The sequence below is a fragment of the Xenopus laevis genome, chromosome 3L, assembly GCF_017654675.1.
Source record: "Xenopus laevis strain J_2021 chromosome 3L, Xenopus_laevis_v10.1, whole genome shotgun sequence".
Taxonomy (NCBI): domain Eukaryota; kingdom Metazoa; phylum Chordata; class Amphibia; order Anura; family Pipidae; genus Xenopus; species Xenopus laevis.
The window spans coordinates 160,803,481-160,816,615 of NC_054375.1; the positions used below are offsets into that span (position 1 = coordinate 160,803,481).

Genomic DNA, 13,135 nt, shown 5'->3' on the forward strand with positions numbered 1-13,135 from the left:
TGCCAGTGCTGCAACCACGTAAGTGTCATGGTTACTGACACCCACCCCTAGGCAATAAACAGACCGGGGGAACAAGAGCTGTGTTAAGAACCAAGTCATGTTTCCTGCTGTACTTACTGCCTATTTATCATTATTGAAAAAGTAAGTTGGATCTTCCCAGTAGTTCTGATACTGTTGGAGACACTGTATGAAGCTTTGATGTTACAAACTGACGAAACTCCTCCTTCATATAAAAAAACCTGGAACAGGAATTATGGAAAACCTTAGACCCAAAAGCTTGGGAGAAGATGTGGGAAGGAACAAGTAAATGTTCTATTAATTTAGGTCAATTTAGGTGAAGTCCAAACTTCTTATAAGGTCCTTACCCTATGGTACTTAACGTTTACATAAAATGTTTCCATCCCAAACTTCAGTTTGCTTCAGGAATTGTGGAGGAGAAGGAACAATGTCTCATATATGGTGGCAATGGCCCTTAGTACAGAGGTTCTGATCGAGAGTTTTTGGTATAATTGACTCTATTACTCAGATTAACCTTCAGAAAGACCATTGGATAGCCTTCTTTAATAATTGGATACCCATTATTAATGGTAATTCGAGAAAATTAATAACTTTTATTTTCACAGCAGCCAAACATAGAAGACTCCACAACTTTCTATACCAAAATTAAAAACATGCATGACGGCTATAATGATCAGGGTCTCAAAGCAAATTTTTTACAAATATGGCAACCTTGGGCTCCTGGGACCATTAGCTCGGTTCTTAGTTTATCCTCTCTTTCAGAAAAGGATTGATAGCCGTAGTTAATCTTTACTCAATTGTTTGCAAGGCTACGGCAAAACTGGGTCGCACAAAGATTTTTATCACATACTATCCACTGATGTATGTTTCTCAGTAGGTCAGGGCTGTATAATAAAAAATATTGACAGAACTTGATAAAGGTAAAGAAAATTGGGCAACAAGTTTGATTTAAAGTTTTAATTTTATTATATTTGTATGAACAAATGTGAACATAACATTTTTTCTTTTCTAATTTTTCTTTTATGTCAATCTTTTGTACTTGTTTTGTTTATAACATAAAAATATCAAAAATAGTTTATTACAGTGTCTGGAACAAAAAATGACAACTCTAATAAAAATGTATGGAAAAAAATCCCAAAAAAAAAAGTATGAACAGAAAATTACACTGAATTTTTTTTTTTATACAATTCCTAGAGGAGAAAATGAAAACCTCTAAAAGTCCAAATTGATTTAAATGAGTCCAAAAGGATCAGCACAGCTCCCACTGACTTCCATAGGACCTCAACAACTTTTATTTGGCAAATGTTTGTATTACTTGTTCAGAACATCATTTGTTATTTCTCTTACTTTAATCCTACAATTGAAATCTGAATGTTAGTTTTTAGTGATGGTCGAATTTGCGGAAAAAAATTTTTTGACGTCGGCAAATTTTTGTGAATTTATTCGCTTGGCGGCGAATCGTGCAAATTCGCCGCAAATTTGTGCCTGGTGAATAAATTCGCCCATCACTATTAGGTTTAGAATGTGGCACTGAAACACATGGTTTATGTGTGGACGTTCGCTGTACCATAAAATCTAAAAGTGTGTGACCAGCTCATCTCTAATCTGCTGTATAACTATGTGATCCAAAAGCCAAACTGGAACTGGAATTCATACCCCAAGTTACATAGGAGCTTATTCTAAACATTGGGGGGTCATAATAAACAAAACTGGATTAACAAATTTCCTGGATTTATATTAAAACATTAAAAGAATATTAAATTCACAAAAAGGCTTTAGAGTCACATTTTCATTCCAGACACCATTGAGGAAAAGCAAATTACTCCAGAAAAATCTGAGCTCATTTAAAATGAATGTAACATCTTTGCTATTACAGGTATGGGACCTATTATACAGAATGTTCAGGACCTGGGGGTTTCCAGATAACGGATCTTTTCATAATTTGGATCTTTGGATCCTTAAGTCTAATAGAAAATCATGTAAACTTTAAATAAAGCCAATAGGCTGGGTTTGCCTCCAATAAGGATTAATTATATCTAAGTTGGGATCAAGTTCAAGCTACTATTTTAAAATTATACAGAAAAAGGAAATAATGTTTAATTTTTAATTATTTGTATAAAATGTCTATGTCTATGGGACATAGCATTTCCATAATTCTGAGCTTTCTGGATAACAGGTTTCCAGATAATGGATCCCATGCCTAGACATTGGCTTGCGGTAACAACACCTGATTTAGAAAGGCGCTGTTGCATTTCCATATTTCTATATTTCTATGGAAACCAGCAATGCCATAGTATACACCAAGGTAAAGAAACTGTGATAAAAATAAACTTGAAATGATGAGCTGACATGGCCAATGGCAACATCCTACAAATAGGCACCTTCAAGGTAACTTGACCCCTTTAACTCCCATAAGTGAATATATTCATCATAGGAGCAGAAACAAATACGTTTGCAAAGTTAAATTCTATAAAAATGTTCAATTATTTCAATATTATTTACTTATTACTAAGATTCATTATCAGATTCTCTCAAGGGTTGGTAATTCCCCTAAGCTCCACAGTCTAGAGGAGATTTCTCAGTAGGTTTCTCAGCTGTGGATATTACTGATATTGGTTAATAAAAGGAGATCTGTTCTTCCCTGTCCAGTCAGTATCTGGTGCCGTTGAAGTAGGTGCAAATCAGGTGAGTATAATATTCCAAGAACATCTTTCCTGTAAAGTGATTTCATTGGAAAGAAATGGTTGGGATTGTGTAAGCAAAATGGCAGGAGAAATGCAGAGCAGGTTACACATTGGAAGAAGCTCATGGACATCTTCCCATGGTTCCACAGTATCTGGGGTGGTTCTGGTAGGTACAAATCAGGTGAGTATAATATTCCAAGAACATCTTTCCTGTAAAGTGATTTCATTGGAAAGAAATGGTTGGGATTGTGTTAGCAAAATGGCAGGAGAAATACAGAGCAGGTTACACATTGGGAGAAGCTCATGGACATCTTCCTATGGTTCCACAGTATCTGGGGTGGTTCTGGCAGGTGCAAATCAGGTGAGTATAATATTCCAAGAACATCTTTCCTGTAAAGTGATTTCATTGGAAATAAATGGTTGGGATTGTGTTAGCAAAATGGCAGGAGAAATACAGAGCAGGTTACACATTGGGAGAAGCTCATGGACATCTTCCTATGGTTCCACAGTATCTGGGGTGGTTCTGGCAGGTGCAAATCAGGTGAGTATAATATTCCAAGAACATCTTTCCTGTAAAGTGATTTCATTGGAAAGAAATGGTTGGGATTGTGTTAGCAAAATGGCAGGAGAAATGCAGAGCAGGTGACACATTGGGAGAAGCTCATGGACATATGGTTCCACAGTATCTGGTGTGGTTCTGGTAGGTGCAAATCAGGTTCCTCCATAAAATCTAATTTTAGTATTTTGTAGACAATAGTACTTTAAAATTGTTAAATTGGCTTTTCATTTTTTATCTTTAAAGGATTTGTAATTATTTAAATTTCTTTATCTACAGCTGTCCATATTCGGTCAAACTGGGAGAAGTTTGCACTGACTATCTGACTATCTGACCTAGAAATGCCAGAGTCAATACTCCTATATAGCCACCTATATGGCCTCTGTGGTTTTTTTGTGGGGAAAAATGATGATTATGAATTAAGAATTGTGATAACTAGGGTTTGAATCCAATTCAGCCAGATACTTGGTGTATCCAAAACTGTTTTCCTGAAAGTTTTCTACCATAATCCTTATCATCACCAACCAACGGGTGGAGCACATCCATGATCAAATATATTTTCTTCCTTAAAATATGAAAAGGTTTAATCACCTTAGTAGTGTAACGTGTTATATAGGAACTGGCTAACACTCAAATTTGTGCCTCAACAAAATGAATGAGAAGAACGATACGTTGGTCAGTGAGATTGTTCTCTTGGGATTTCAGAATCTCTACAACTTCAAGATTCCCCTGTTCTCTCTGTTCCTTCTGATTTACATTATGACAGTTTGGGAGAACGTCCTCATCATAGTGTTGGTGTCCTCCAGCCGGAACCTCCAGTCCCCCATGTACTTCTTTCTCCAGCAGTTGTCCTTATGTGATCTTCTGGAGTCTTCAAATATTGTCCCCACACTGCTCCAAACTGTAATAAATGAAGGAGCCCCTGTGTCCCTTGTTGGGTGCATCACTCAGTTGTATTTCTTTTGCAGCTCAGAAACTTTTGAGTGTTTGCTTCTAGCAGTAATGTCCTATGACAGATATGTGGCCATCTGTATCCCACTGCGTTACTCTTCTATAATGTCCCACAGGGTTTGTGTTACATTCATTCTCATTTCATGGGCTCTTGGCTTTGGCATTACAATGATTTCAGTGAATCTAATACAAACACTACAGTTCTGTGACCAAAATACCATTAATCATTTCTTTTGTGATTTATTTCCTCTTCTAGAACTTTCCTGTTCTGACCCTTTCTTAGTGCAATTAGAAGTAATGATAGTTACTATCCCTGTGGTTATTTGCCCATTTATACTGATCACTGTATCATATATGTGTATTGCCCATGCAATCCTAAAGATAGTGTCCAATACCGGGAGACAAAAAGCCTTCTCCACCTGCAGCTCCCACTTGGCTGTGGTCTCCATATTTTATGGGACTCTCATTGCTATTTATGTGGCTCCATCCAGAAACCAATCACAGATCATAAGCAAAGTTCTGTCTCTGATATACACCATAGTGATTCCCTTGTTTAACCCACTTATCTACAGTCTGAGAAACAAAGACATAAATGCTGCCCTTAAGAACCTATAAGTAGTAATGATGTAGATATATATAATAATCAGCACAACAAATGGAAGCCTCAGTGCACACTTCTGTAGGTAACAGGTGACACCATCTCGTCTCCACAAAAAAATTAAGTGGCACTCATTTTTCTCTCTCTCTCTCTCTCTCTCTCTCTCTCTCTCTCTCTCTCTCTCTCTTTCTCTCTCTCTCTCTCTCTCTCTCTCTCTCTATTTCTTGCACTAAACTGAGCAAGGAGGGGTTTGTTTATATAGATGTTTCTCTGTAGACTCCTGATTTCTTTGAAGAACTTTTCAGTTTACAGCTTTTTTCTGTTTAAAAGATAACGAAAAAACATAGCTTTTAGTTGAAACTTCCATTTATACCTTAAATAGGAATGCATTATAGAAAACTGAACCAATTTAAGGTGAGATGGCAGAATTAAAACTCTCATTTTTGGTATAGGCAGTGCTGTGTGTATGGCATGAGACAAGTAAATACTTTCATTAGGCTTCACTTTGCATGTAAATTGCTTGTGAAGGGCTTCTTGGCTCCTTTTAGCCCATCTCACCCTAACCAGGTTCAGTTTTCTATTTCTCTACTCTCCAAGTCCTACCCCCTCATAAGCCATGTTCCAATCTATTGCCCTGATGAAATCTAGCAAGATTAAAAAAAAGGCTGTCTGTAAGTTTGGATATATGTCTCTGAATCATTAGGCTGTATCTGTGCTATAAAACCAGTGGTTCTGGATGCATAGTTGGCTAAAAGGACCTAAAGGAGTGATTTGCATGTCTCCACCCATAATGCCTTATGGGAGAATTAAAACTCAAATTTGGTGTTTAGGCAGTGCTGTGTGTATGGCATGAGTCAAGTAAATACCTTCTGATTTCAGAAGGCTTCACTTTGCATGTGACTGCAATTAACAAATTCATAAAAGAGAAGGACCAGGGGGAACTTTTGTAATATACTTGGCTGTAGCAGCATGAACATTAGTAACGGTCTCCGACAAGTTTTCCTCAGGAGCATATCCCTTCCACTTGATGAGACATTTAACTTCCCCTGCACAATACAAGAATCGTGAATGCGGTCCACAAAATACTCTTCCTCACCATCCATCAGAATCAGCTGTGGTGGAGAAGATGCAAAGATGAATGGAAAACCAAATGTACTGTATATTTATCTACAGAGGTAGTGGACTTTTAGAAGTTTTTACTGGATTGATCTGGTTGACAATCTGGTAGGGGACAAGAAATTTCTGACCTAACTTTGAGGAGGGAACATGGAGAAGTCTTACAGATAACCAAACCTTGTATAACACTGCAAACCTGGGTGAACTGCTACAAGTAATATTGGCAAACCACTTCTAAATAGCTTTTGCTTCTTCCAAGAGATGAAGCAGGATCTGATATTTCTCTTGAATGTTTTGAATTTGTCCTTTATGGTAAGAATTGAATAGGTGGCAAGATTAGATTGCAGAAAAAGGCAGGATGTCGGTTGTAATTAGCAAAAAATGGACTAAGTGTAATGAAGGAATGATGAGAGTTATTGAACACAAATTCAGCTAATGGTAATAAATCAACCCGATTGCTTTGGACATGATTCAAGAAACATTGAAGGTATTGTTTTAATTCTTGGATGACTTTTTTAGTTTGACCATTCGTTTAAGGGTGGAAAGTACTGGAAGGAGAGACAGCAATACCAAGGAACTGACCAAAGCTTTTCCAGAAGCAGGCAGTAAATTGAGTGCATTGATCACATACCACATCCTTAGGGAGACTGTGAAGAGGAAATTTGGTAGCGGCTAAAGCAAGATGAACAGATTAGCTTGTGAACTTTTCTGTCTCTCACATGTTAGCACATAGTCCCTCACATCTTTGACAGGGGTTGGCCACCAGAAGTAGCAAGGTAACTAGACATTCATTTGATAACATCTGATATGTCCAGAAGCTGAAATGTACAACTCCAAGAACTAGATTTGTATGCTTTTGAATTCACTAGTGATTGGCGAATTTCTCCCGTTTCGACAAAAAATTCTCGAAACAGCGAAAAACGGGCAAAACACTCATTTGACAGCAGCATTGAAAGAATTTTGACGTGGGCAACAATTCTGCCGCATCTGGGCATCTATTAATTGTTGCCAGCATCAGAGTTGTTGCTGGCGAATTTTCACTGCAATTTTGCAAATTTAGTCGCCTGCGGTGAAACGTGGAAATTCGCTGCAAATTCGCACCTGGCAAATGAATTCGCCCATCATTAGAATTCACATTTCTCTGGGTTTAATGTATTAGAGTTAGGCTTAATCCTAAGTCTATGATGACTAACCCTTTCAAGAACTTCTCTCACTTGGATCCTATATTGCAAAAGGTTATTGGGAAAGATAAGTATATCATCCAAATAGGCAACAACAATTTAGATGATCTCTAAAACAAAATTTTGAAAGGTGGCTGAGGCATTGATCAACCGGAAAGGTATGACAACCTATTAGAAATGCCTGTATCTTGTTCTATAGGCAGCAGCAAAAATAACTGCACAACCTCTCCAATGAACAAGGTAAATTTAAACTCTGCCAGGGGTGGGGGGTATGTCCATTGTCAGACTCTGGAACATGGCAGATTATCTGTTGACATTGACATAGTAGGAGACTGGAGTGCGCACATAAATGCATGTTGCCATATTGCCCTTTTCAATGCACAGTACTCAATTGGAATTTTATGTCATTTTTTATATAAAAAATATTAATGATAAATAACTTTGTCCACCAACTTTGTTACTTTTCATTTAAGATGTAGAAAGGGTTTTTTTAACAGTAAAGCTTGTGAAGTTGTGGACTTCTCTCCCCAAGATGTTGCATTGACAGATACACTGAATAAGTAAATGAAGTTTTTTTTAGGAAATGAGGAAGTACCAAGTTACTGAGATTAGATCTAGTACAAAATGATCCAGAGCCTGGTCCAATAGGATCTTGGGTTTTTGTTTCTCTATGAATCAACTTGTAGTTAAGCAGGATTGAACTTGGTGTATGTCTTCTTTCAACCTCATTGTCTACTATTTGTACTAAGCCTAACCTCAGGATGAATTTGACCACAGCAACTAGGTAACATTAAACTTCAGGGTGGAAAATAGTAAATAGCTAAAAGTATAGTTGAAATTATGAGCTGAAAATACCAGTGGTATATCAATACTTTAATGTGAATTGTTCCCTTAGATGAAATATTCATGTAAATCTATTTTAATATTAGCAGAAACATGTGAAAATATGATTACATAGTTAGGTATTATTAAACTATATTGGGCTGTTTCCAAATTACTTACCTATCATCAAGATTAATTATCATATACCTCCCCAAGGATTGGTAATTATGCCAAACAGCAGACTCTCCTAGAGATTTCTCAGTAGGTTTCCCAGCTGTGCATGTTACTGGCATTGGTTAATAAAAGGAGATCTGTTCTTCCCTGTCCAGTCAGTATCTGGGGTGGTTCTGGTAGGTGCAATCAGGTGAGTATAATATTCCAAGAACATCTTTCTTGTAAATTTGTTTCATTGGAAAGAAATGGTTGGGATTGTGTTAGCAAAATGGCAGGAGAAATGTAGAGCAGGTTACACATTGGGAGAAGCTCATGGACATCTTCCTATGGTTCCACAGTATCTGGGGTGGTTCTAGTAGGTGCAAATCAGGTGAATATAATATTCCAAGAACATCTTTCCTGTAAAGTGATTTCATTGGAAAGAAATAGTTTGCTATTGTGTTAGCAAAATGGCAGGAGAAATGCAGAGCAGGTTACACATTGGGAGAAGCTCATGGACATCTTCCTATGGTTCCACAGTATCTGGGGAGGTTCTGGTAGGTGCAAATCAGGTGAATATAATATTCCAAGAACATCTTTCCTGCAAAGTGTTTTCATTGGAAAGAAATAGTTTGCTATTGTGTTAAACTCACCTGATTTGTACCTACCAGAACCTCTCCAGATACTGTGGAACCATAGGAAGATGCCCATGAGCTTCTCCCAATGTGTAACCTGCTCTGCATTTCTCCTGCCATTTCATTAATACAATCACAATAATTTCTTTCTAATGAAATCACTTTACAGGAAAGATTACCATAATCCTTATCATCACCAACCAACGGGTGGAGCACATCCATGATCAAATATATTTTCTTCCTTAACATATGCTACTGCTGGAGAAAGAAGTACATGGGGTACTGGAGGTTCCAGCTGGAGGACACCAACACTATGATGAGGACGTTCTCCCAAACTGTCATAATGTAAATCAGAAGGAACAGAGAGAACAGGGGAATCTTGAAGTTGTGGAGATTCTGAAATCCCAAGAGAACAATCTCACTGACCAACGTATCATTCTTCTCATTCATCTTGTTGAGGCACAAATTTGAGTGTTAGCCAGTTCCTATATAACACATTACACTACTAAGGTGATTAAACCTTTTCATATTTTAAGGAAGAAAATATATTTGATCATGGATGTGCTCCACCCGTTGGTTGGTGATAATAAGGATTATGGTAACATCTTTGCTGTAAAGTGATTTCATTAGAAAGAAATTATTGTGATCGTGTTAATAAAATGGCAGGAGAAATGCAGAGCAGGTTACACATTGGGAGAAGCTCATGGACATCTTCCTATGGTTCCACAGTATCTGGGGAGGTTCTGGTAGGTGCAAATCAGGTGAGTTTAATATGCCAAGAACATCTTTATTGTAAAGTGATTTCATTGAAAAGAAATGGTTGGGATTGTGTTAGCAAAATGGTAAGCAGGTTACACATTGGGAGAATATTTTGTGATCTCCCATTAGAGTATATTCCTAAAAAAATATTGAAGGTTTGGGCATCATATTCATATGCTAAATGGTGAGCAATACTTCTCTTCCTCCCATTGTGCTAGTATGTACACTAAACATTGTGGGGTACAGTTTCAGAGGAAGGTTGCTCCAGGGGTACTAACTGCAGCTATGACATTCACTCTCCCATGATTCCTGTTCTAATGCGCCAATCAGAAGGTTAGGTCAAAAGGTCAGTGTCTCATTTTTAGTTTAATGAGGAAGTTCTTCCATTAAACCAAATTTTAGTATGTCATAGACATTAATTCAATGTTTTTCATTTGTTATCTTTTAATGTTTTATAATAATTTTTTATCTACAGCTGTCCGTATGGGTCAACCTGGGAGAAGTTTGGACAGGCTATCTGATAGGGTTTTAACATAGAAATGCCAGGAGTCGATTGCCACCTGATTTACACCTGTGGCACGGGGTATTTTGACCTCTACGGTGCTTTTGTGGGGAAGAATGACAATATGAATAAAGAATTGCGATAATTAGGGGTTCAATCAGGTTCAGCCAATTGATTCAGATTTGGTGTATCCTTATTTTGTAGCCAGCATTGTTTTCCTGAAATGTCCCTGCACTATTCAACTAGGCCTCGGTTATACACCGAATAAAAATCTTATGACTAAAAACCTTTATTATCATCAGCCAACAGGTGGACCACACTGTTTAATCTACTATATTTTCTTCTTTAAAGTATAAGAATGAACATGTTTTAATGCCTTAGTAATGTAACTTGTATATAGGAACTGGCTAACACTTGAATTTGTGTCTCAACACAATGAATGAGGAGAACCAGACATTGGTCAGTGAGATTGTTCTCTTGGGATTTCAGAATCTCCACAACTTTAAAATTCCCCTGTTCTCTCTGTTCCTTCTGATTTACATTATGACAGTTTGGGAGAACGTCCTCATCATAGTGTTGGTGTCCTCCAGTCGGAAACTCCAGTCCCCCATGTACTTCTTTCTTCAACAGTTGTCCCTATGTGATCTACTGGGATCTTCAAATATTGTGACCTCCCTGCTCCTTACTGTTATAAATGGAGAAGCTACCTTGTCTCTTGTTGGCTGTATTACTCAATATTCTTTTTTTTGTGTCCCAGAAGCCTTTGAGTGTTTGCTTCTAGCAGTAATGTCCTATGACAGATATGTGGCCATCTGTATCCCACTGAGTTACACTTCTATAATGTCTCACAGGGTTTGTGTTAAAATAACGTTAATGTTGTGGGCTATTGCCTTTAGCATTTCAGTGATTACAGTGAATTTAATAGGGGCATTACAGTTCTGTGACCAAAATACCATTAATCATTTCTTTTGTGATTTATTACCTCTTCTAGAACTTTCCTGCTCAGATACTTTCTTTGTCCAATTAGAACTAATGATAGTTACTATCCCTGTGGTTATTTCCCCCTTTATACTGATCACTGTATCATATATGTGTATTGCCCATGCAATCCTAAAGATAGTGTCCAATACCGGGAGACAAAAAGCCTTCTCCACCTGCAGCTCCCACTTGGCTGTGGTCTCCTTATTTTATGGGACTCTCATTGCTATTTATGTGGCTCCCCCCAGACACCAGTCACAGACCCTAAGCAAAGTTCTCTCTTTGTTATTGACCATAATGATACCTTTGATTAATCCAATGATTTATAGCCTGAGAAATAAAGACATTAATGGTACCCTTAAAGGGAACATATACCTTTATTTCAGAATTTTCCCCACCAGTTGTTTTTCTGTACAAAGCCCCAAAAACCATTTGAGTCCCGTCCCCATTCTTCACTTCTGTTCTTAGTCTCCTCTCTCATGACCTGGTCTCTGATGGTACTTATAGAATTAGGTGCTCATCCAGTAACTGAGGGCATTGCTGGTAGATCTGGGAACGAACTAGAGTCACTTCTTTTCTCAGTCTTGCAATGACTTGCACGCCCATTGTAACTACATTTAGAGTAAATATAAATAACCAACATAATGTCTGACAGTTATTCAAAATGTAACCCTCTCCATCCCCTCATTTATTTGTTGGCATGCTACATAATAGTGCATTAACAAAATTCCTTTTTCAGTGAATACTAATTATATAGATTGTTTCTCAGTAATAACCTTTATTTTAGCTATGTACAAGAGTTAAAATCATATGGTTCCATTAATATCTTCTTTAGCCAGATTACATAGACTACATAGACTACATAGACTACATAGACTACATAGACTACATAGACTACATAGACTACATAGACTACATAGACATTGCTGTCAGTACTGTGACCACTTCCTTTGGGAGAATAAAGAGAAACGCCCAACCCTCATTTCTGCCTGGACACTTGAGAGAGAGGATCCATCTGCAGCTCATATATAATCATATTGTTAGGAAGTAAAATGCTTTTCAAATGTGATTGTTTCTGGATCATATACTAGAACATGTGTAAGATGTTAAATACTTACGAAAAAGCACACCGGCACACAGGATTTGAAGCTGCAGGGCGAGCCCTTGCAATTTTTTAATGCAGTGCAGGTGCAACGTTTCGGGGTCACGCCCCTTTGTCAAGCAAAGATGCTTGACAAAGGGGCGTGACCCCGAAACGTTGCACCTGCACTGCATTAAAAAATTGCAAGGGCTCGCCCTGCAGCTTCAAATCCTGTGTGCCGGTGTGCTTTTTCGTATCTACTTTAGAGGTTTGCCGATTCCTCCATCACCGGGCACCAGGTACTACCATATTGGACGGGTGTCGTGGGTGTGCGATTTCCTCTACAGCTACCTGAGATGTTAAATACTTCCCTTAAGAACCTATAAGTAAGAGGAATACACACACCTAATACAGTAGCTGTGATAGAAATGACAACCATCTTCTATATTATACAAACTATGGGCACACAAATATATAGGGGTACTTCAAGCTTTTCAGTATAAAAATGAGGATAAAGAAGATACATCTATTCATTAAAGTTAGCTATCATTAACTCAATTGAAAGGTGAGCAATTCATTAAATGTGTGTTCTTAATTAAGGTTTTGGGGCATTTGGCAACTTTTATAACACAATTGTTCATTCACTCTTGTTTGCTGATTACTAATTCACTGTAGATTTTATATGTGTCTGGTATAAAAGGGGGAGGAAACCACCTTCCACATGTATCTTATAGTGTCCACAACATTTGTGTGAAAAAAATCTGATGCCTATTTCTTAATTAAGGAATAAATTGACTGTATCTAAACAGATTTTCAGTAATCTGCTATATAAATGTGTGGCCCAAAAGCTCAACCGGAACTGGAGTTCCTACTCCCAAAAATTACATAGAAGCTTATTATTAATATTATTAGTATTGTGTTATTATTCACAATAGCCATTTACTAAGGGTCGAAGTGAATTCAAAGTGGATTTTCGAAATCAAAAACTTTGAATTTCGAAGTAATTTTTGGGTACTTCTACCATCGAATAGGCCAAAAATTGTTTTAAATTGAAAAAATTTCGAACATTCGAAAATTTAAGTCTCTTTAAAAAATGTTGAC

General features: G+C 37.4%; 2 protein-coding genes across 2 annotated transcripts; both read left to right on the forward strand.

The window, feature by feature from the left end:
* The first annotated feature begins 3,909 nt into the window (after nt 1-3,909).
* Nucleotides 3,910-4,824, forward strand: LOC108710681 (olfactory receptor 11L1). Its single transcript, XM_018251795.1, has one exon. The coding sequence runs from the start codon at nt 3,910-3,912 to the stop codon at nt 4,822-4,824; it is 915 nt and encodes a 304-aa protein (XP_018107284.1).
* A 5,586-nt stretch (nt 4,825-10,410) lies between these two features.
* LOC108710547 (olfactory receptor 10AG1) lies at nt 10,411-13,135 on the forward strand (the record flags this gene model as incomplete). The annotated part of the gene is made up of 2 exons (XM_018251675.2): nt 10,411-11,305; nt 13,116-13,135. Coding segments are annotated over exons 1-2 (915 nt in total), but the record flags the coding sequence as incomplete, so codon positions are not given.